General features: G+C 43.1%; 1 protein-coding gene across 1 annotated transcript; it reads left to right on the top strand.

Annotated features, from left to right (window-relative positions):
• The first annotated feature begins 367 nt into the window (after positions 1–367).
• MLYCD (malonyl-CoA decarboxylase) lies at positions 368–15,654 on the top strand. The gene is made up of 5 exons (XM_058845989.1): positions 368–921; positions 5,933–6,045; positions 6,958–7,114; positions 7,620–7,769; positions 14,335–15,654. The coding sequence occupies exons 1-5, from the start codon at positions 421–423 to the stop codon at positions 14,866–14,868; spliced, it is 1,455 nt and encodes a 484-aa protein (XP_058701972.1). The 5' UTR covers positions 368–420; the 3' UTR covers positions 14,869–15,654.
• Positions 15,655–22,249: the final 6,595 nt, after the last annotated feature.

The raw sequence follows: 22,249 nt of genomic DNA, 5'->3' as shown, positions 1-22,249 counted from the left end.
TCATCAAGTTCAATTTGTGCAGAACACCAACTTCTCCACCAAGTGCCACTTCCAGGGAGGTGACTCCGCCTCCCTGGGCTGCCCAATGTCTGCCCACCCTTTCTGTGAGGAAATTCCCCCTAACGTCGAACCCGGCCGTCCCCTGGCGCAGCCTGGCACTGTGTCCGATGTGTCCCCGCGGTTCCAAAGTGCATCACGGTGCATTTCGAGAGCAGGGCGGTGCCGGGAGAGCTCCGGGCCGTGAGGAGGAAAGGCGACCGCTGAGCGGCGCGCTCAACATGGCGGCCGACACACCCCTCACACACCCCCTGCTATCCTCACTTTTCATTGGCGGGCCGCGCTGTCAGTCTCCGGCCGCAGCCAATCAGCGCTCGCGGAGCGGCGCGGCGGGCGGGGCCGCGGCCTGCGGCGGTGTGCGGGATGAGGCGGCTGTGCCCGCGCCTGGGCCCCCGCCCGTTGCTCTGGGCCCCGCCGGGCCCGCGCCGCTTCTCCTCGGGCGCTTCCCCGGGCATGGAGGAGCTGCTGCGCCGCTCCGTGCCGCCGCTGCCGCCCTACGAGACCAAGGAGAAGGCGCCGCCGCCCGCCGAGCTGCGCGGCGCGGAGTTCGTGCGGTTCTACCGCGCGCTGCAGCCCGGGCCGCCCCGCGCCGAGCTCCTCACCCGCCTGGCCCGAGACTTCGGCGTGGAGCACGGGCGGGTGGCCGAGGCCGCCGCCAAGGTGCTGCAGGCCCGCGAGCAGCGCAGGGAGCCCGGGGCGCTGCTGCAGGCCGAGGACCGGCTCCGTTACTACCTGAACCCCCAGTACCGCGGGCTCTTCGCTCACCTGGGCCGGCTGGAGGGCGGGCTGCGCTTCCTCGTGGAGCTCAGGGCCGACCTGATGGAGGGGCTGGCCAGCAAAGCGGTGGATGGGCCCCATGTCAAGGTGAGGGCTGGCCTGGGTGGCTCTAAGGGACAGTCGGGGGATGTGGTTTGGGGTTTTACTGCTCGTGGTGCAGCCACGTTAGGCTGGGATCCAGTCCCGGGAATGCAGCTCACTGGTGGGGTCTTTATGGGTCCCTCAGTTCAGGAAGGACATAGAAGTGCTGGAGTGGGTTCAGGGAAAGGGAAGGGTCTAGAGGACAAGTCCGATGAAGAGCGGCCGAGAGGGTTGGGAAGGGGCTCAGCCTGGAGCAAAGGAGGCTCAGGGGGGATTTCTGGCTCTGCACAAGTCCCTGCCAGGAGGGGACAGCCGGGTGGGTCGGGCTCTGCTCCCAGGAACAGGGACAGGAGCAGAGGGAGCGGCCTCAGGCTGGGCCAGGGCAGGCTCAGGTTGGACAGCAGTAAGAATTCCTAATCATTAAAGGGTGATTAATCATTGGAACAGACCCAGAGAAGTGGTGGAGTCCACATCCTTGGACGTGATCAAGAAACCGCTCCTTATGGCACTCGGTGCCATGGTGTGGTTGACAAGGTGGTGATGGGTCAGAGATCGGACTCAATGATCCCAGATGTCTTTTCCAACATAAATGATTCCATGATTCAATGGAGAATCCCAAGTGAACCCTTCCCCAGGCCATGGCAGCAGTGAGAGCTGCCTGTGCTGACACTTGGGAGGGAAGTGGCCCCTGCTATGAAGCAATGGGCTTTCCAGAGTGGCACTGCGAACTGCTGGCATATGATACACTGTTTTAAAAGTTATTTTACAGCAAAGCTGCGCTTGATTATTTTTTATTATGCTATTTCAATTTTTGTCCTCTCTCATGTTCTTTTTTTCCACAGGACACTGATTTTCCACTGTCCTTACAGGTGAATTTCTGATGAGCTCTTGCAATTCACAGAGGGAAATTTGCTGAAAATCTGTTTAATGGGTGCAATTCTTCCTCTTGCTGTTCAGAACCCTCTCACCTGCAACACTTTACTTTTTCTGTGCCAGCATTTTCCTCTTGAGATTTGTTACATTTTGCTTGCTCACTTATATTCCAACCCTTGAAATATGACTCTGGTGAAAAATTCACAACATTATGATCTCAGGTAGCAAATCATCCAACGATTGCTTTTAAAATATTCTTCATCTTTACATATGATTTAGAAAAAGTCAGTGAAAAGTTCAAGTTGCTGTCAAAAGATAATGAAAAAGGGAGCATTTTTGTCAAATTGATTTATCTATAAACTTGCTTCCATAATTAAGCAGTAGTTGGAGTGTATTTGTAATTTTGGTCTTGTGTTGATCTGCTGGAAAAAAAACGTCATTGTTAAAAGTTTTTCTATAAAAAGTGTTTGGTATTTGCCTATCAAAAGTCCTGTGTAGCCATTTCATTAGTGCAGAGTTGATTTCAGTTCTAACATAAAGACAAATGTGCAACAAGAGTTTTATAACCTCTGTATATTTGTGTCTGCACTGACAAGGAAATGTGGGAATAAAATTAAATGGATCTCCTTGATGCTGGTGGAGAGCTACAGAATGCATTATGTGGCCTCCTGGGATTCTGGTTTTGCTCAAACTGTCTAAAATATTTCTTAGACAGTCCTTAGTCCATTTAATTTGTAATTTGAAAGACCTATTAAAACTGGTATTACCCATTGCTGTGTTGTAAATATGAAATATTTTTCTATTTCCTCAGCACTATCAGCATAAAAGCAGCTTGGACTGCTCAGATATTGGGTGATGAAGGATTTCTATTTTGTGTTTGTTCAATAGATTGTAGTAAAATATCATATTTAAGTGATTAAGTCACTTGAAAGTGCTTGAACACAATTTACTCATTGTCCAAATGAGCAGAAATGGGGGTGGGGAGGGGAAAGAAATAATAATTTTAATTTTAAGGATGAGATGTCCCATAATATAAACCAATATAAATAAGAGCCAGGAGAGTTTTTAGCACTGCCATTATCACTGCAGTAATTACTATTAGCAATAAAAAATCAGAAACCTTTAATTTGTGTCACTATTGAATCCTTGTGTTGCTGGTGGGGATATTTATCCATTATCTTACCAGAGATATTCTCTATGTAGATTCTGAAGGTAATTTGTGGGGAAAAAAAAAAAAAAACAACAGAAAAAAATTTGACCCCACTAAAAACAAACTAAATCAACCTGCCCAGCACAGGCACCTTCAAATATTTGGCAATATCAGAGTAGATCTGTAAGTGCCAAATGAAGTAAATCAGGTTGAAAAGTTCAAACATTCCAAAACCATGGGAAAACTCAACTCTTGTGAGTGGTATTTTATTTAGTAGCTCGAGAGGGAAAGAGAAATAGTTTCCTCATGAGAGAGGCATTTCTTCTTAATAAAAAATAATTAATTGGAGATTTTAATAAGAGTTTTCCCATTTGTTGCCCAAGAAATAGGTACTTGATGTGAAGATTAAATAGGCTGTAATTTGCTGTCTCGTAGCAAGAGCACGGAACAGGAAAAAAATAACCACAATTTATTAGACTTGGCTAATAGAAATTGAAGTATAGCTGGTAATTTGAAATACTAATCTGAGTATGTCTTGTTGCTCAAATTTAGGACTGGGATGCTGAATAATGAATGTGCTTGCTTTTCTTTTTAATGAAGTGTTGCAGATGTAATTTTTATGACTAAAAAGGCCTCTGAAATGAAAATAAATTAAATTTACAAAATAAGAGAATCTGCCACTAAATCTGAAAAATAAGAAACCCAAACTTGAGCCTGTCCTTGTTGAAGCTTTTTGGAAATGTCCTGTATAATGAAATATTAAACACAAGTCAGAATCTTGTTTAGGTGACTTGAATTAAACAGTTTTGGATAGTGAAAACTTCTGTGTCTTTCTGCACTGTAATGCTTTGTCAGCACAGCATCGTGGAATCCTGGAAAGGTTTGGGTTGAAGGGACCTTAAAGCCCATCCAGTTCCACCCCACACCATGGGCAGGGACACCTCCCACTGTCCCAGGCTGCTCCAAACGCTGTCCAAGCTGGCCCTGGGCACTGCCAGGGATGGGGAAACCCCAGCCTCTCTGGGGAACCTGTGCAGGGCCTCCCCATCCTCACAGGGAACAATTCGTTCCTCATCTCCCATCTCAACCTGCTCTCTTTCAATCTGAAGCCATTCCCCCCTGTCCTGTTCCTTCAGGCCCAATTGGGGTTGGACTCGATGGTGGTGGCTGGTCCCTTCCACCTGGAGCCCTTCAAATTCCTGCACTGTTGTTTTATAAAACCTTCTTATTCACAACTGACAGGTTGGTTGGGTTGTAATTCCCCATAAACAATATTTCTTTCTCCCCAAATCATTACTGAAAGCACATCTGCTCCACCTTGTTTGGTTACAGCTGCGTTGCTTCAGCCACACCCCGGGCCTGCACAGTAGTGCTGTAATGGAAACAGGCTCCAGTTCCATTGGCATCCCTTGCTGAGCCTTCAGAGGAGCAAAACTGCTGCTGTTTGGGGTGCTTCCCACTCTGTTTCCATGCAGGATGTGCTGTGTGAGCCTGGTTACTGGCTCTGCCATCCCGTTCCCCCTCTGCCTGCTGTGCTGCAGCTGAAATGCTGCTCAAAAGGCACATGGATGGCAAGAGAGCAGTAAGAACCTGTTCCTCTGCCCCCACATCTGACAAATCCAGCTCCTTTTTCTGGTTTGCAGTGTGCCCCTACAAAAGAAAACAAACCAAACAATCCTGGAGTGCCTGGAGACCTCCACTACACCATGGGATATTTGACTAAAGTGATTCATGGTTATTATGGAAAAACTTGAGAGCTGTGCAGAAGGGAGGATTCACAAGGGAGGGATCTTAAAGTCAGAATAAACAATCCAATCAGAATATATTTGTTTAGGAAAAAGGTATTGAAAAAAAATTGTCATGGAGGACCGAATTGTTCTATGCAGAGGAATAACTGTTTCTTCTGGGTTTGAAATTGTTGTTTTTTTCTAGTATGTTAAGAAATAAACCTGTCCTCTTATTCAGTTTTGGAATACTTGTAGCAGTTATTTTGGCCAGCAGAAACCTTTGATGTGTGTCTTTTGACAAGTGCCTCTGCAACTTTCATCTTGATGAGGTTATAATAGGAAATATTTTTGCTTTCTATGACAGTCCTGAGACTACATCTGAACTTAAGAAAAATATTTTAGATTTTCTGATTAAATTTATATCTTTTTTTCCAATTGTTTTCCTTTAATATGGCAAGCTAAAGTACATTGGAACTTAATTTTTCTCTCTTACGTCCAGCAGTAACTATTTAATAAAGGTTTGAATAGAAGATGAAGAGTTTTGTTTTGAAATAAATGGTTATTAAGTTAGTTTCAGGCAAACCCATCTGATCAGGCTGTTGGTAAGTTGGTCTGGTCTCACACTGTGTCTTGTGTACAAGGCAAATGGAAGAAAGAAAAATGAGCTCTGGAATCTCTTTTAGGGATAATCATGCTGTGCTGAGTTCAAGAATACTTGTTAAATTCAAATAAATTTAGACAGGAAATCTTTAATAATACAGGCAGCTGGAAAGTGGTATATAAAAATCACTATTACAATGAATGTTTCTGAAAGGGTTTGACATTACAGTTGGGTTTCATCTCTCATACTGTTCCAAAGTTGATTTGATTTTTCAGTTCTGTAGTCTTATGCTGCTGGGTTTTATTTTTCTTGCTCAAATATTTTCATATTTTTAGTGAAGAAAAATTCTGTCTGCATCCTGTTGAAAGATATTTCCATGGTGCTGAAATCTGGGCTACTGTGTAACTGCAGCCTGGTGGTCAAATCTGCTCAGAACCTTCTCCCCATTGTCTGCTTTTTGTCCAGAGTGTTTTGCCTTCTCTTCCCTGTCCTTGCTTGCACTACAGACAGTCCCTTCAAGGATTTTCCTTGGTTCAGTCCTGGACTATTTCCTGATTAATCTTCTCAAGCAGATCCCTAAGGAGTCATTCAATGTTATCTTTACTCACATTTCCATGTTGTACCTTGCTTATTCAGCAGCCGGTTCCATCTCGGTTCTGTTGGCAGGAGATGAACGGAGTTCTCAAGAACATGCTCTCCGAGTGGTTCTGCACAGGATTCCTCAACCTGGAACGGGTCACATGGCAATCCCCTTGTGAAGTACTCCAGAAAATCAGTGAGTAAGTGCTGGAGGCTGGGAGGAGTCCCTGATGAAGAGGAGATGGAATTCTTGAGACTACAGGAATTCTGTGTTTTCAAAACTCTGCCTTTCTGAGCTGAAGGCAAAGTATGATCAGGAAATATTTGCATTAGCACGCTGTAGAGACGTTTTAAATTTTAAAACCAGATTGAAGTAAAGAATTAAGGGGATGATTTGTGCCATAGTTTGATCCTGTAGCTCCCACTCTGCACTGGTAAAGTGCTGTCTTTCCTTCCAACTTTCTCAGTTACTCTTCCCACGTTCCCAGAGGTGCTGCAGTGGTTTTTGGCTGGAACTGGTGAGGTGCAGAGGATCACTTGTAAAGTACAAGTGAAGAGAGCACCTTGGGTTTTGTACCATCTGCTCTACAGTCCACCTCAATCTGATTTCTGAACCTACAACATTGATTTCTGAATTTCTGTCAAGTGGTCAAAGTTGTGATGAAGTTGAAAATTACTGAATTATGTGCTGGGCCACCTTGTTGTATAAAATCTTGATGAAAAAATAATTTCTAGAATGTTCTGAAAGTATGTTATGTGAGTGCTAATGAGGCAAAGACATCTTGGACAACCTGAATTTTCCAAATAAAAAGAATTAGCAATATTTAATTAATCTTCAAGGTACTTTGGCAAACACACTAATGAGTGGATATGCAATATTCCTTTACAATCCACTTTGTCACAGCTTGTTGACAATTTTACTTAGTTCACAGCCTGATTCTTTTTTTTTTTTTGATTGGGAAGTTTTGTCACTGACCTCAGTGGGAAAAGCACTGGATTTGTAGGGCAGCTGATCTCTATTTTAAATTAATAACAATGACACTGATAATGACAATGATGATAATGATAATAAATTCATAATAGTAATTTTATTTTTACATTTTCTCCTTGAGTTCTGAAGCTGTGCACCCTGTCAGAAACTGGGTTGATATGAAGCGTCGAGTTGGGGCCTACAGAAGGTGCTACTTCTTTTCTCACTGTGCCATCCCAGGAGAGCCACTGATTGTCCTGCACGTGGCACTGACCAGTGACATCTCCAGCAGCATCCAGGTACAGCCACTCAGGCATTTGGTACACAGCAAAGTGCCCAAATTGCAGTGGGCTTATTTAAAAATCCACAATTCCCTGTCATTTGGCAATATTTGCTTTTGTTTTCATCTTTTAAGAGAGGAGAGAATTGGCACGTAAAAATTACAGAGATATTTTGTCTGTTTTGTTTATAACGTAAATTGAAATTTTGAGGGTTTGCTCAAGAGCAAGAAGAATAAGAAAATATAAGAAATATATAGAGAAATAAGAAATATATAGAGAAAATGAAACTAAAATTTCAAAGTGGTTGCAATTACTTCTGAAAACTTTAAACCATGTTACAGCTTTTTCTTCCACTTACTAATGAATAAGCAGCTCTTCCTACTTTTTCATAGACTTTTATTGCCAATGAATAAAACAGTGGGGAAAAATGTTAATGCATTTAAAAGTTAAAAAGAAAAACCTCCCTGTAATGATGATAGTAACTATTAGTAACATTTTTTATTTTTAATCCTTATTTTCCCAGACCATAGTGAAAGAAGTGCCTCCTTTAGAGACAGAAGATCCAGACAAAATCACAACAGCAATTTTCTACTCCATCAGTTTGACTCAGCAGGGCCTGCAGGGGGTGGAACTCGGGACTCACCTCATCAAAAGAGTTGTCAGAGAGCTGCAGGTGGGTGTGGCAGGGGGGCCCAGGTTTTGTTTGCCCAGCAAAATGGTTTAGTTCCCAGTTCGTGTCACTGCTCAGCCCAGGAGCTGCTGGGGCTTCCCCTTCACTTGGAACTTCTTCCCAGAGCAGCCTTTGGAGATGTGGAGAGCTGGAAGAGCATTTCCTGCTCTTGGTTGGTGTCTGCCAGATGTAGATTCTGTTCCACAGCTGACAAGTTCTGTGTGAACTCCTTGTGTGGTTGCCTGAAATCAAATGAGAACATTTCTGCTGGAGGTGGCTTTGAAACAGCTCTGATAAAATTCACTCTTGCCTCTCAGCTGAGTGGGAAGAGCCTGATCAAGATAGTCTCTCTTCAAAGTACCTGACAGTGCCTTTTCCAAAATCTTACAGCTGCTCCAGGAACCAAAACACTTCCTGTTCATTAATTAGTTCATTATTTTATTTGTAATATTGAATTGCCACTGGTTATTTATGCAGTGTGCGTGCCCTGAATACATCCACTGAGAAAAATAAAAAGGAGAAAGATTTCTTTGCCCAGGTATGTGTGGCAATATAGTAAACAAAATGTCTTAAAAGAGTCTTTTACTTTCTGCCAGTCAGTTCTCTGAATTTAGATAATATCATTGCATGCTAAGGGATTATTGTTAATAGCTTTACTATTTGGAGAACCTTCTTCCAAGCAACTGGAGAAAGGATTGAAAATTAATTTACAGAGTGGTGTGAAAGAGAGAATCACATTCCTGCTCTGAGCACATTATTTTATTTAATATAAGTCTTTATTGCTTAAATTGCTGACAAAGCTACCACTTAAAAGTAATGATCACTGCTTGTGTTTATATTCATTGTTTCACATCTGGATTAGTAACGATGTCTGGAAAACTGCCTGTGATTTAGAACTTCAATTCTACTTACAAAAATATCTTTAAATTGGATGCTCCAAAGCTCTACTGCCAGAAAGTGATAGATTATTTAATTGCTGAATCATAGCTGGCTGCCCTGAAGTTGTTTTTTTTTTTTTTATTTTATTTTTAATGGATTTTTTGGCTGAATTTTGTTGCTTCTTGCTTTTGGAATGGCTTTTAGATTAATTGTTGAAAGTGTAGTAGTCCAGGTATAATTAGGCCATGCCATCTGTCTGATCTTGACTGAGGGGAAATTGGAATAAATTCATGCAGTTATCTGCTTTCACATCTGAAAAATAATTCCTGGATAATTGAGTTGCTCTCATAAAATAACCCTATTGACATTGTATCTGTCCATCACTAACTGCTTGCAACACCAGCAAAGTTGTGAGTTCTAAAGGCAAACAGACACATCATGCTTAGATAACCTAATGCAAGTTGTAAAATTTGGTGTGTCCAACAGAAGAGTGTGTTTTGTATTTATATTTATGGCAAAGTTTTTACATTGCAGTGTTTAAAACCCAGCCCCTCTTCAGTGTTTATCACTGAAACCCTTTGCCAAGATGCCTTTAAATACATTTTAATCATAAAATTAATCCCTCAATCTTAAACTACTTCTTTAGTATTGAGAACTTGAGTGCTTGCCATGCAATGCCAAAGGTGGAGATCTTGCTTCTACTCAAATTTCCTACACTTAAAGCTGTTGTGAAAAACGTGCTGGCAGGAAATTGTTGTGTGACAAATTGGACATGGACTGAGGTGTTTATATATAGTCTGTGTGCATAGATTAAAAGTACAACAACCTCCATGCCTTGCCCCTACACCATTCCTGTTTGGAAGGGAACTGCTCTAGGGCTAAAGAGGACAGAAAGGATAATCCAGCAATATTTATCCATTGTGGATGTGGCTCTCTAATAGTTTTTTCTTCACTCTTTGATGTTAATAGTTTTCTCTCCCCTGTTCTTTCCACTCCTTCATGCTTCCTCCACCTTCATTCCACAGTATTGTCCTCAAATTTGTCTTGAATGGTGCAAGAACCATCTCCCAGTGCATGTTTCACATCTGTGAAGTGACCCTGAATCATTGTCCTGTGGTTCCAACAATTGTTTGATGCTCTTCTACAAGGCCTCCTCGCTGTGCCTCCCATCTCAGTGGACTTCACCCCTCAGAGGAGAGAAGCCCTCTGTATTTCAGCTTCAAAATACTTCCACTGTGGGATTTTTACAAAGTCAGTGTTGTTCAGGGCAAAGGCAGGGTATGCAGTGAGTAAATACTCCTGGCAGCCTGTTCTGCTTGGCTCCCAAAATTCTGGAAGTCCTTTTCCTGTGGATGAATTGCACACATGTGCTCTCTTTCTCTCTGCTCAGGTGCAAGCAAAGGACTTGCCAAGGTTGTCTCTATTCAGGTTGGACATAATTCCTGGGAGCAGCATTACAGTCACTTCAGGAGGGATAAATGGTGTACAGGAGTGCTGAGTGGACTTGGTGACAGCAGCTGAAACAATCCAGCCTCAGCAAAAAAATCCTGGGTCAAAAATTACATCTCGTTAAGCCAGCCTCCAGCAGCTTTTGTAAAAACAGATGGGTGAGGTCTCTGATAGGAAGAGGATTTTTTACATCACCTTTACATGGCTTTGCAATAAACAAATCTTTTTTTCAAGTGCTGCTAAATCACCAAGTGTTCCAGGTTACAGAAGTTGAGACTCTCTTTAATTTAACTGGTAATAAAATGCATTGGGAAGAGGAGACCATTTGGAAGGGTCGAGGATTTTGTTTTTCATTTTACTTAAATTGATGATTAAGGCACTTTTATAACTTGCCATTTGAGTTAACTTTGGTGGACATCTGTTTGATCTGCAGAATTCTCAGTTGTGCTGTCCCAAAGTGCTCTCAGAACTTCTTTTATCCTCCAGTAAAAATCCTCTACCTGACTTGTACCTTCGTGTAACGTGCTCTGACACTTCTACTTGTAAGTGCCACTGTAACCTGCAAACTGAAATCCCAGCTGTTGATGAGAAAAACTCCAAATTGGACCTGTCATGAATGTGTATCATTAGGTCAGGAAAAGACATGCACAGAGTTAGGAGTGTGCTCTGCATCGAAGTCTTCATCGGACAGGATTTCAAAAAAAGCTGTACTGAAACCCTGATCTAAACTAGAAAATGATGGCTGTAAATACAGTTAGTACCATACTCCTTAATATATCATTAATAGACAATAAAATAGAATTTAATTTTTTATAAATCTTGCTAATCTGCCTGAACTGGTCACGTACTCTGGGGTCCTCAGTTTCCTCTGCAGTTGGAATCTTTACCTGGACATTAAGATTTGGCATTTGCCACAGGAATTGTTCTGTATAATTGGGTAAAGGTGGGGGATATTCTGAAGATCAGAATTGGACCTGGTGTCTCCTACAAGGGGCATCCTGGGAGAAATTGTGCTGCTCTCAGGAGCAGATTTTTCAGTTTTTGGCAGTTTCTTGACAAAAGTTTGCTTTACACAGATTACACAGATAATATAGAAGGGGTTTGTGTACAGGCTTCTGTTTTTTCTCAGCATATCCTGTTGGGATTATTTTGGGATGAATTCATTAAGCCACTGATACCACTTTGATCCCAGTTCTCCCTGTACAAATCTGGGAATAGGCTGTGTAGGCATTCCCTGCAGTCTCTTGTTTATATTAATGTATATAAAGCAGGGAGCAGGCAACAAAAATGATCTCTTGTATTGCTGAAATTGAAGCTTGCTTTGTTCCCAGAAATGAATTGGATTTTGAAACTATTTCAGACAACTACAAAAAAACCAAACAAACCCCAAACTGAGTGCAGGCAGATCATTTCTAGCAAGCTGATAGGTGCTGGTGAACGAGGAGGTGGATGGATTTCTCATTAGCCAGACATTTAATTCCCAATGTGTTTATAGCCACTCTAAACAGTCTGTGGCTCTGCAGAAGGTACATGGTGGCAATTCAGTCAGCAGATGACAGACACAGATAGCTGTGCTGAAGCCTTTGAGAAAACTGCTTAGGATTTTATAGCCTGTGGCATTTGAGGGAGAAAACTGATAGCTGCTGTGGACTCAATAGAATGCTCAACAATTGGTGGCAGATTTTAGCTTTCTGCTTGGGCTGTTGATAATTGCTACCTTAATTTGATCTAGGTGACCTGGGGAGATCATAATTTCCAAAACAGGCTTTGATTTCATTGATGAAAAATGTGACCTTGGACTGCAGTTTTCAGAGTGCAAGACAGTTTCAGATAAGATATGGATAATGGGAGAAATCTGTGCTCCTCTGCAAGGGAAGAAAAAAGAAAACAACAACAAAAAGCAGCAATCAAACACAGAAATCTACCCCGAAGCAAAACTAGCAGCTGTTTCTTAATGGTGTGTGGGTTTCTGACAGGAAAGTAAATATTAATGTATCTCCACCAGTAGCCTTAGAAACCAGCACATCAATTTAGCAAAACATAAAAGTGCTCACTCCAGTGAATTTATTTATTTTTCCATGAGAAATGGATGCCTCAGATAAGCTTCTAAATAAAACTTTTATCAGATGTGTAGTAGTTGGTACTGTACCTTCAAGATGGGGTCACTTTCCCATGTTTTATCTGTCCTGAGAAGTAAAAAACTCACGATTTCCATTTTGTTTTTAATAGAGTAAGAGCTGGTAACCTCCTGTGAAGTCTTTGGGACCGTGTTGGTGAGCAGGTCACTCCTGAAAGCGGTGATAAGCAAGGAGCAGTCCCCAGGAACCCGTGTCAGCTATTTATTTAATTAGGAACTTTGCAGTGTTTGTTATTACCACATGGAGAGGGAAGAAATAATTCATTCTCCCTTTTGTCATCGTGGGTGGTGCACAGGTGCCCTCGGGCTCTGCAGGCTGGGAGATGAGATTGGAATTGTTACCCTATGGAAGCAATAGACACAGCTCAGCTCCCGAGTGAGAACCTTGTCAGCTCCATTCAGGAGAAAAACAGAAGGTGTAAGAGATGTCTGTAAAGAAACTTCTTTATTTTATGAAATTCACGTGCAAGGAAACCTGATAGTTGGATTTCACAGAAGACATCAGCTTTGGAATTAATCTTAGAAATAAAATATCACTATGTCCTTTAGTGGAAACTTGAAAAAGGTTTCTACTTTACTGGTTTCTACTTCTTTACTAGAATTTCACTCTCTGAGTGTGGTAGTTGTAGCAGTTGTGAGCATGACAATGATCTCCTGGGAGCTCTGATTACAAAAACGGTGTTTTGTTCAGTAAGATACAGAACTGAGTGTTTTTAGGAAATAATTTGCTTGGTTTTCTTGACCTGGTTCTCTAAGGAGATGAAATGAGGTGTTTCTTTGATAAGGTGTAACTTGATCTGCTTTTCTTGTCCCCTGCCTGGTCCCAAAAGAATTCTTAGGCTGACATATCTAAACAACAGTCAGAGAGCTTCAGCTCAGGGCAGGCAGTGATTTTCTGCAGGTGATCCAGCGGTGGCAGCAAACAGCAGAGCACAGCAGGGACATCTGGGGAAGAGGAAGAAGGTTTGGTTCTCTCAGAGCCGGTGCTCAGCCCAGCAGTGCTGGCCCTGCGCCCTCCCGGAGCAGGCTGCAGATGGCAGCTGTGTGTGCTCACACAGCCCGCCAGCACCGCCTGAGCCCTGATGGCTTTTTAATGCTTACCTCGGTAATCCTCCAGCTAGAAAAAGGGCCGTTTGTAGTCATTTAAAGACAATTTTCTGCTGAAATTAAGATGCTTCTGTAATGTTGATGAATGTCTTGGTTCTTATCATTTCTGCTGTTGGAACAGTAATTAAATCAGCACTGGGGTGGTTTCAGCTCAGCTCTGTTCCTTTGCCCCCACTCCTCCAGGAGGGTTACCTGATGTATTTTGTATTCATTCCAAGTGACAGTGAGTTTATTCTTCACACTTGCGAGCCCCAAAACTAACACGGTTTTCCTTATGCATGTTTTGCTTTACATGATTTCATAGTTAGCAAGGTTTAATCAGAAATTAGCAGGAGTAGAGAAGAAATTTTACATGGTTAAAACAAGTATTATACTTGCAATAAAAAAAATACTCACATGGTGTGTATTCCTTTCTGGTTTAGGGAATAGCATGAAAGGTAGCTGGTCTGTATAAAGAACTTCATTCAAAACTTCAGGAAATAGTTCTTTCCATAAAAATCTACAAATAGTACCTCATGATTCTACCTTAGACTGAAATAATAAACTGCCCTTGATTTAAAAAAAGAGATGGTTACATATGAAAATAAATAGTATTTAAGTGGCTTTCAAAACTTGCATGTCTGTTTAAAAGAAATATTCTTCAGAATCACTTCTTTATGGCCTGTGATTTTGTTTGTTTATTTCTGCCTGTAAAAGGATAATAGCAGAACCCCGTGGTGGTAAGTACTGCAAAAGTACTTTTATAGCGATGGTGTGTGAGGAATGGCATTCAGTCAGCGTTAAAATTTCCTGCGTGCTCCCCGTGCCTTCTCATCACTAACCTGCTACTGCCAGGGGGATTTTTTACCTTTTTTTGTGTGTCCATGTGTTCCTTTTCAGGTTTCCTGATCTTCACCTGCCAAAAAGCAAAGGCCATCAGCTGCCCTTTCGCTCAAACTTCTCTGTGTCAATCATGACCAAACTCACGGTTTATTTTTTCTCTCCTTTTGTCTGCAGAAAGAACTTCCTCAGATAAAAGCTTTTTCCACACTTTCACCTATCCCAGGATTCACAAAATGGCTCGTTGGTCTCATCTCCTCCCAGACTAAAGAACAGGGAAGGAATGAACTTTTTACAGAGTCGGAATGGCAGGAAATCTCTGAGATCACGGGAGACTCCAGCAGCGAAACCCTGAAGAAGCTGTTGAACACCAACGAGTGGGTGAGGTCAGAGAGGCTGGTTCAGGCACTGCACTCCCCCCTGATGAGACTCTGTGCCTGGTACTTGTATGGGGAGAAGCACCGAGGCTACGCCCTCAACCCCGTGGCCAATTTCCACCTGCAGAACGGCTCGGTGCTCTGGAGGATAAACTGGATGGGGGACACCAGCCCCCGGGGCATCGGGGCCTCCTGTGGCATGATGGTCAACTACAGATATTTCCTGGAGGAGACAGCCTCCAACAGCGCCCTGTACCTGGGCTCCAAGCAGGTCAGAGCCTCCGAGCAGGTGCTGGCCTTGGTGGCCCAGTTCCAGCAGAACAGCAAGCTGTAGTTACATACCATGGACACTCAGAGTGAAGGATCCTGACTGTAAAGAGCTGTAATCATCTGCACTTCTTCACTTAAATCAGAATGTACCCCCTAGGACAAATGTGCCCCGAGTTCCCTGGGTTAGCAGGGTCTTGCTGACGTGGCTGTGTACTCAAACCTGGTTGAATCACCAGGTCAGAGTTGTGTTAATGGAGAGTTAAATCCTCTTCATCAGTTACAGCCCAGGGGTAGCTTGAATGGAAAATACCTGAGCCAACATTATTCTGTTGGTAATATAAATTGTATAAGCTGTCTTTGAAGGGAGCTGCACTTCTCTGTCAAAATGCTGCTATAGATTGTTCAGAACCAAAGTACCTGGAATAAAGGTAAATTTTGGGTCAAATATGTTATCAAAACAGAAATCTGCAGTTTTATTTCTATGACATCTGTCTTCTGCACAAAAAAATCTCATGTAAAACTTCCTGGTATTTTAATTTTTCAAGCTAAAACTCACTGAAACCTTGTTTTGATGCAGTGTGGAAAAGCCTTGCCTAATCAAAAAAAAATCAGGATCTCAGTACAGCAGGTATGTTATATTTGCATGTTTTGGCTGCTAAAATTTAATGAGCAATAAGGAAGACTTCAGATAGGAGAGGAGAACAAGCCAGGCTGTTACTTGGGAATCAGTTGAGTTTCTAATTATGTATATTATATTTTGGCTCTAGTAATGTTTTAAGTTGATAAAGAGCTTTTTTAATAAAGAGGTAGGTGTGATTTATAAACCAATAAAATAAACTTTCTCATTAAACAATGTGGATTTCAGCATCTCCCCTCTTTCACTTAGTTCACTTGTTACCTCCTTGATAACAGTTACTGCAGGACACTCCTGTTTTTAACAGTGACCAGGGGTAGGCTCCATTCTCTTGGGCTTTCTAGTCTTTCTCAAATGTATTAGAATTCAGGTTTCAAGGTGAAATTTATCTGCTTGTATAAACCATGCAAGCCATTCCTGGCTGGCAGGAATAGAGCAGGAGAACTCTCCTTGTTCAGCTCTTCAGGTTTGAAGGAACCAGGTCACTTACTTCAAGTGAAGGAGTTCTGCAAATGCAGTGGTTTTGAAAGATGGTTTTATTTTGAAGCAGGAGGAGCTGTGAGGGCAATTAAATCTGCATCCTCCTGGCCATAGTTCAGAAAAAGCTAATGCTTCTGCTGTATTGCAGATGGAAATACAACATAATCCCATATTCTTAATAGCTGGACTCGAAGGATAATGAGTTTTTTCCACTTGGAGCCTCAGACAATTGTATGAGAATTGGTTCAGTGACATGAAATGATAGTGGCTTATGAGGGAGGAAGAGCAAAGCTGCTAATGCTTCGTTAACACTTCAGTTATTGCCCAGGCCTGCCTGGGACCTGCACAGAAAGGTCTGGCACAGAAGCACAGCTCAAGGGAGGCAGGCTTCTCTCCATTTTCATTCCTACCAATCTTCAGGAGGATGGATGCTGGCATTGGGCCATGGCAAACAAGTTCCCACCTGTGCCCTGTGGCTCCAGGAGCGGTTTCTCAGCCGCTGACCCACACGGTTGGGCACGTCTCCATCAGGTCTGTCCCTGCCACCTCCTGCAGGTGCCACCTTTCTCTGGATGTTGAATTAACCAGTCACCATCGCATCAGCAGCCAGTTTAATCTGCTGGTATTCCCAGGAGTTGTGGTGTGGGGCTGAGGAGGAGCTCAAAGCTGCAGCAGCCTCTTCCTGGAGCTCTTGTGGATGGGTACATTTGTTAGGTGACATCTGGTCTCCATCAGAACCGCAGCACCTGCAGAGTTGTTTCCTTTTCAGCAGTTGTGGTTGTTGGTTGTGTGGTGCTTTCTGAGGTCACATCATCTGTTCCATTGATAAGTTAGCAATGTGAGGCCAAAGCTCCTGCAGCGAGCTCTGTGTCACAATCACAGCACCAGTGTGAGTGCAGAAGGATCGTTTGGACGTGAAGGTGGGACAGGCTGCCCATAAAAGCCATCAGCTGCTAAGTGCTATTAGTTTTTTTTCACTGGCCATTGATTTTGCCTTTTCTGATGGATTTTCCAGCTTGTTACTAAAGAGAGATTTTAGCATGAAAGATGCTGAGGAGAAATAAATTAAATATTCACCATCTGCGCTACTTACCAGGACAATAACCATCCCTGGAGAGGATTGTGCTCTCACGGGGAGTCTGCACATCACTGAAAGCAGAGAGACTTCCAGTTCCTTTCTGTCCCTGTCAGTGCCACTGCAGTGCCATTTCTGAGGAGCAGAGGATGTGAAAGAACACCCTCTGTCAGAGTGTGGAGAGGAAAAAGGAGAGGCTGCTTTCCTCAGCGAGCACTGGGAGCTGCTGTGCTGGAAGGGGCTGCATAGAAAAGCATCTCAGTTTCACAGCTGCATCCTGCCTCTGAAAGCAAATCAATAGAAATTATGTTGCTTTGTCACTTTGGCTTGTTTATGATCAACTCAGGCTGTTTTTCTCGTCCCAGGAGCGGGGCCTCCCGTAGTGCAGTTGTGTGGGGTTGAGTGGGACCTGTGCTCTGAGATGTGCCCTGGCTCAGCAATGAGAGGCAAAACAGCGCCTGGCTGGGGGCTGCTCGCTCTTCAGTTCCCTTGCAGGTGCCTCTGAACCATCCCAGAGTTCTGCTGAAATCCAGGAGTGCTTGAAGCAGACAGACTTTCCACGTGTATCTCTGGAGTTATTTTAGTTATTGGGGAAAAGGGTGCAAAGGTGTTGTGGAGATAGAGTGAGGTAAGGGCAGTGTGATTCCTCAGCCTCTTGGGATGGTTTCCTGAGGCTTGGTGCTTTTCCTCTCGTGATCTTCTGCTCCCCAATTCTGCTGCCTTGGGTACACATTTTGTAGCAGCAATCATATCTTGTGACACATCTTTTGCAAGAAAGAAGTTCTCACTTCTCATGAAAGCCTTGCTTCCCCTTTTCTTACACTGCCCACAAACAATTACAAAGGTAACTAAACCTAAAAGCAGGTTAAAGCTTACAAAAAACACAAGCAAATGCAGATTTCTGTGGTTTTTTCTCCACGTGGCTGTTCCTGGAGGTGCCATAATTGCCTGCAGGATGCATTAGCTCACTGCAACAATATTGAAAAGGTAGCATGGTGTTTTTATATTATGTGTAATACTAATCAATATCCATCTCTTCCTCTTTATCATCTCTTAATTGTGGGCAGAATTAACAAAGATAATCTCTGGAAGGCAGAAGCTGTAGCTGAAAGAGAGAAATTAAGCAGTATCTGGTCAGATGATGAGGAAATAAAAGATATTCTGTTTCCATTTTAACAAATGGCAAGAAAAAAGTAATTTTTCTAAGTTGTTTAAGCTAATAGGCTTTTTTTCTTTTTAAAGAATGAAAAGTAGGAAGGAAAATTAAAGTAACTCATTTACTGAAGCAGATTTGCAAAATTCTCTGCTAAATGTGACTTTTAAACAAGAAAATTCATTAACCCAGCTACTGGGAATTAGATTGGAATTATTTACTGAGTCTTAACCAGAGTCAAAATTTGGGAGTGTTGAGGGGAGTGATGGAGAAAGAGAAAGATTGAGAATTAAAATGACATGTTTCTGCCTAATTACAAAAGAAAAGGAAATGATGCCAGAACTTTAAATAGGGAAAAAAAAAAATTACATTGTTACAGTCTGTACCTAAGATTATACTTAGACTTCATGTTCCAGAACGGTATTTAAAATGCAATTTAAATATTTAAATTATGTTTGCTTAAATTTTTAAAATAAATGTTGTTGTGGTTTTTTTTCAGAGAATATTCTCCCAATGAGATGGCCTTGAAATTTCATATTTTTACTGCAACTAAAGTTCTCCTAACAAGTTATGTTGGAGTTAAGAGGATGCCCTTAGGCAAAGGATAAAGTTTTAATTGGATTTTTGAATAATCATATTTTGAGTCCTACTCAAACTTCAGATTGCTCTTGAGACACGTTTTGCACCGTAGATCTTTGATGTCACACTCAAAATGTGCAGCTCTCTGCTGGATTTGTGGCACAGCCACCCTGCAGTGGGACAGGCTTTTGTAGGGAGGGACCTTAAAAACCACCAGCTCCACCCTGCCATGGCCAGGGTCACCTTCCACTCTCCCAGGCTGCTCCAAGCCCTGCCTGGGACATTCCCAGGGCTCCAGGGGCAGCCACAGCTGCTCTGAGCAATAACCAGTTCTGGTTTTTGCCCAGCTCTTTATTCTGTGTTTGAAGCACCCCAGGGTGGATTTTCTCTCCTGGATCCTGGACAGCCCTGACTCTCTGATCCTCCTGCACCCCCAGATCCCTTCCTGGCGAGCAGCCTCTCTTACCCCAGGAAAATCCTGTGCCAGATCTGTGATCTTCAGCTCCTGTTGCTGATCTTACCCCAGCACTCTCCTTGCTCTGGTTTGGCTCCCACCCCCTCAAGCCCCTTTTCATCCCCCTGGTGAGCTGGCAGGACTCACAGGTGCCACAGGAGACAGTTTGCTCTCATCCAGGTGAAGTTCCCAGAGCTTCACCCTGCTCTGGGTGTCAGGGGCACAGCTGGAGGGGAGCTCTCGCTCAGAGCCTGCAAGCCAAGCAGTGGAGCACGCTGGGGATGAAGAATTCGGCTGTCTGATTCTATTTCCCCCAAGCCTGTGCGAGCAAAGGCTTCCAGAGGCTTCAGATCAGGACAGATTTTTCCAGCTTTCACAAGAACCTGGTTATCTCCCAGCAGAGCACTGAGGGGAGGAGGTGCTCAAACACCTCTGTGAAGTTGCACTAACAGCAGAGCACAGCGATGCCTGTAACTCCTGACTTCATCCTCAAAGGAATATCCAGGCTTTTTCTCCCTGCTGAAAATTGTTCCTAACCAAGGTATGGAGGTGCACAGGATCTTTCAAACTGAATGGAGGAAATTTTAAATTAATACCAGGCTAGCCTAACTCGGGACAGCTGCCCACTGCTTCTGTCCCACCTTTTCCCAAGCAGCCTGTGGAGGGGTTCTTGGCAGATCCACCAAGGAAAAACACAGGTTATATTCGATGATGAGGAGCTGCTCTGTGAGGCAGAGCAGCAGAGGTGTATTTCCCTGTTTCTTAATATGCAGCTGATTCAGATAAGATCACTCAGAGAAACCATAAAGCCAATAAAATGTGGTGTTGTAAACTCCAGTTTCCCAGCTGGATCAGAAGCTGGGCGAGAGAGCCTTAACAGAATGAATGATGTAGGAGTGAAAGCTTTTAAAACAGAACAAGGCTATTCTCGCTGCTACACAGATTCATCATTTCTTTTCCTGAAGGAAATAATTCTGAGGATTTGAGTCTATTCAGTCTGACACAAGTGGCTGAGAAAGGGAGTATTGAAAGAGCAGGTTTTTGATATAAAATATATTGAAGTAAGATATGTGAGCACTTTTTCCCTGAAGTGCTCGCTCCTACTCTTAGGCCATTGTTAATGTGATGAAATTTATTAATTAAGAGGAATTTATTCACTATGTTGGCATCTCTTTTGCTCTTTCTCTTCCTCCCTGGTACTGTGTCTCTGTATTCCATAGGCTTTGATGCACAGATAAAAGTAGGAGGTGAGAAAACATTCATGTTGTCATGTTTGTATAAACATTCTCAATGAGAGTAAGCCAGTGTTGGAGGCAAATACATGTTTGATTCTGTTCCATGAAGCAATCAGGCTCTTTTCTTTCCTTGGCCCATACTAAACTCCAGGTTGTAAGTTTGTTTATATTAGGAAAATAAATATTAGAAAAGGGAATGAATGAAATCTGAACTACTAACACGTTCCACTTCTTTTTCTTTTTCTTTTTTTTTTCCCTCAGCAAATTTATTTACTGGCATATCAGTGAGTGTAATTCCCCATAACCAAGTTCATAAAGTGAGGGAGAAAAGAACACTAATTAGATAATCTCTGACTTTTATAGGATTAAAACCTTCCTGCCCACAGACAGACAGCTGAAATAGTGGCTCTGTTGAAATCATCACTGAAACTCCTAATGGCTTTCACGGAGGCACTGGTGATTTGTCTGCCTCTTTGCTCATTTGGAGAATCTTGATTTATCTCAGGTTTGCTCTCCCTGTGTGTGTTTATTGCTCTTGATGCAGCCTATCAAGCCATGCAGCCCCCTATGATAGCTCTGTGGAGATATATTTAATTTGATTTGCTGCTGTCCCCAGGAGTTTATTCCTTGTCAAACAGCTGCCTGTTGCAGAGAAACCTCAATAGAGAAGCACATAATGGTTTATGGATGGAGCATTTAACAACCACCAGTGAGTGGCATATGTCTGGAAAATATGTCCCAAACAATGGCATGTGCAAAGAGCATTGTTCTGGGGATCCAGCCACAAATGCAGCACAAAGGAGAATTAGCTGACAGGTGTATTCAGGAGTTTATAAACACCTCTGCTGTCTGAATGCCTCTGTGCTCTGCATTTTAGTGCATTACACCTTAATAGAAGGAGAAGCTCCTTCAGCATTCATTCCCTGCTTTGGTGCTCTGCCGTTCTTCATCTCTCCACATCGGGCCTTGTTTCTTCCCTCTCCCTCCAGAGGGGGAAAAAAAAACCTGACTGCTTAAATGCCTGCTGGGCATGACAAAAAAAAAATAAAATTGTGTTAAGAGGGAATTAACTGAGGTTGCTAAAACAAGAGACACAGCAAGGCACATCATTTGCATGTGTTAATGGGAGTAAGGGAATGAGAGAAGAGAAAGTGCCTGTGCTCCATCACTGCCAGAGCAGTCACTTGGAGCCACCCTGACACTGATCTAGTGCCACTGGCCCTGTGCCAGAGTTCATCCAGTCCCTGCAGCCCTGCCCTGCCTGCCAGTGCTTGCATATTCATTTCAAAGGGCCTGGACTTCAGGAGCTTCCTTCAGCAGAGTGATTAATTTCTGTAATTCCAATGTGTGTGTGGCTTCTCACATCCTCAGGATGAGCAGAATGTCTGAAATGGAAACTCTGGGATGTCAGGTGAGAATGATCTTTTCCACTGGGGTTAAAAATGTTGCCTTAAACCTCAGTGAGGTTTTGTGGGAGCTGGATGCTGCATTCCCTGAGAACTTCCCTGCCCAGGCTGTTTCCTCGGGTGCCACCCACCCACATTCCTCCTCAGCACCTCCTGCAGTTCCCTCCCTCCTCCTGAGCTCTCCAGGAATATTCACACACATATTTCAGGGCTCTGAAGGCCTCTCTGACATTTAAACTCCGAGCCAAACCAGTTCATTGAGAGGAAATATCTCAGCTTGGATATTTCCTTGTCCCCTGTGTCAGGCAGGGACCAAGCTTCAGCACAAGAGTGATGGGAGGGTCCAGGTAACCACTGGAATGGGAAAAGTTGGGGTGAAGAAGCCATCATGATTGTCCTCTGAAAATCCTGACCCCCTGGGTCAAATCC

This window comes from Poecile atricapillus, chromosome 10, assembly GCF_030490865.1.
Source record: "Poecile atricapillus isolate bPoeAtr1 chromosome 10, bPoeAtr1.hap1, whole genome shotgun sequence".
NCBI classification, from domain to species: domain Eukaryota; kingdom Metazoa; phylum Chordata; class Aves; order Passeriformes; family Paridae; genus Poecile; species Poecile atricapillus.
This window is presented reverse-complemented; position numbering and strand designations above follow the sequence as displayed.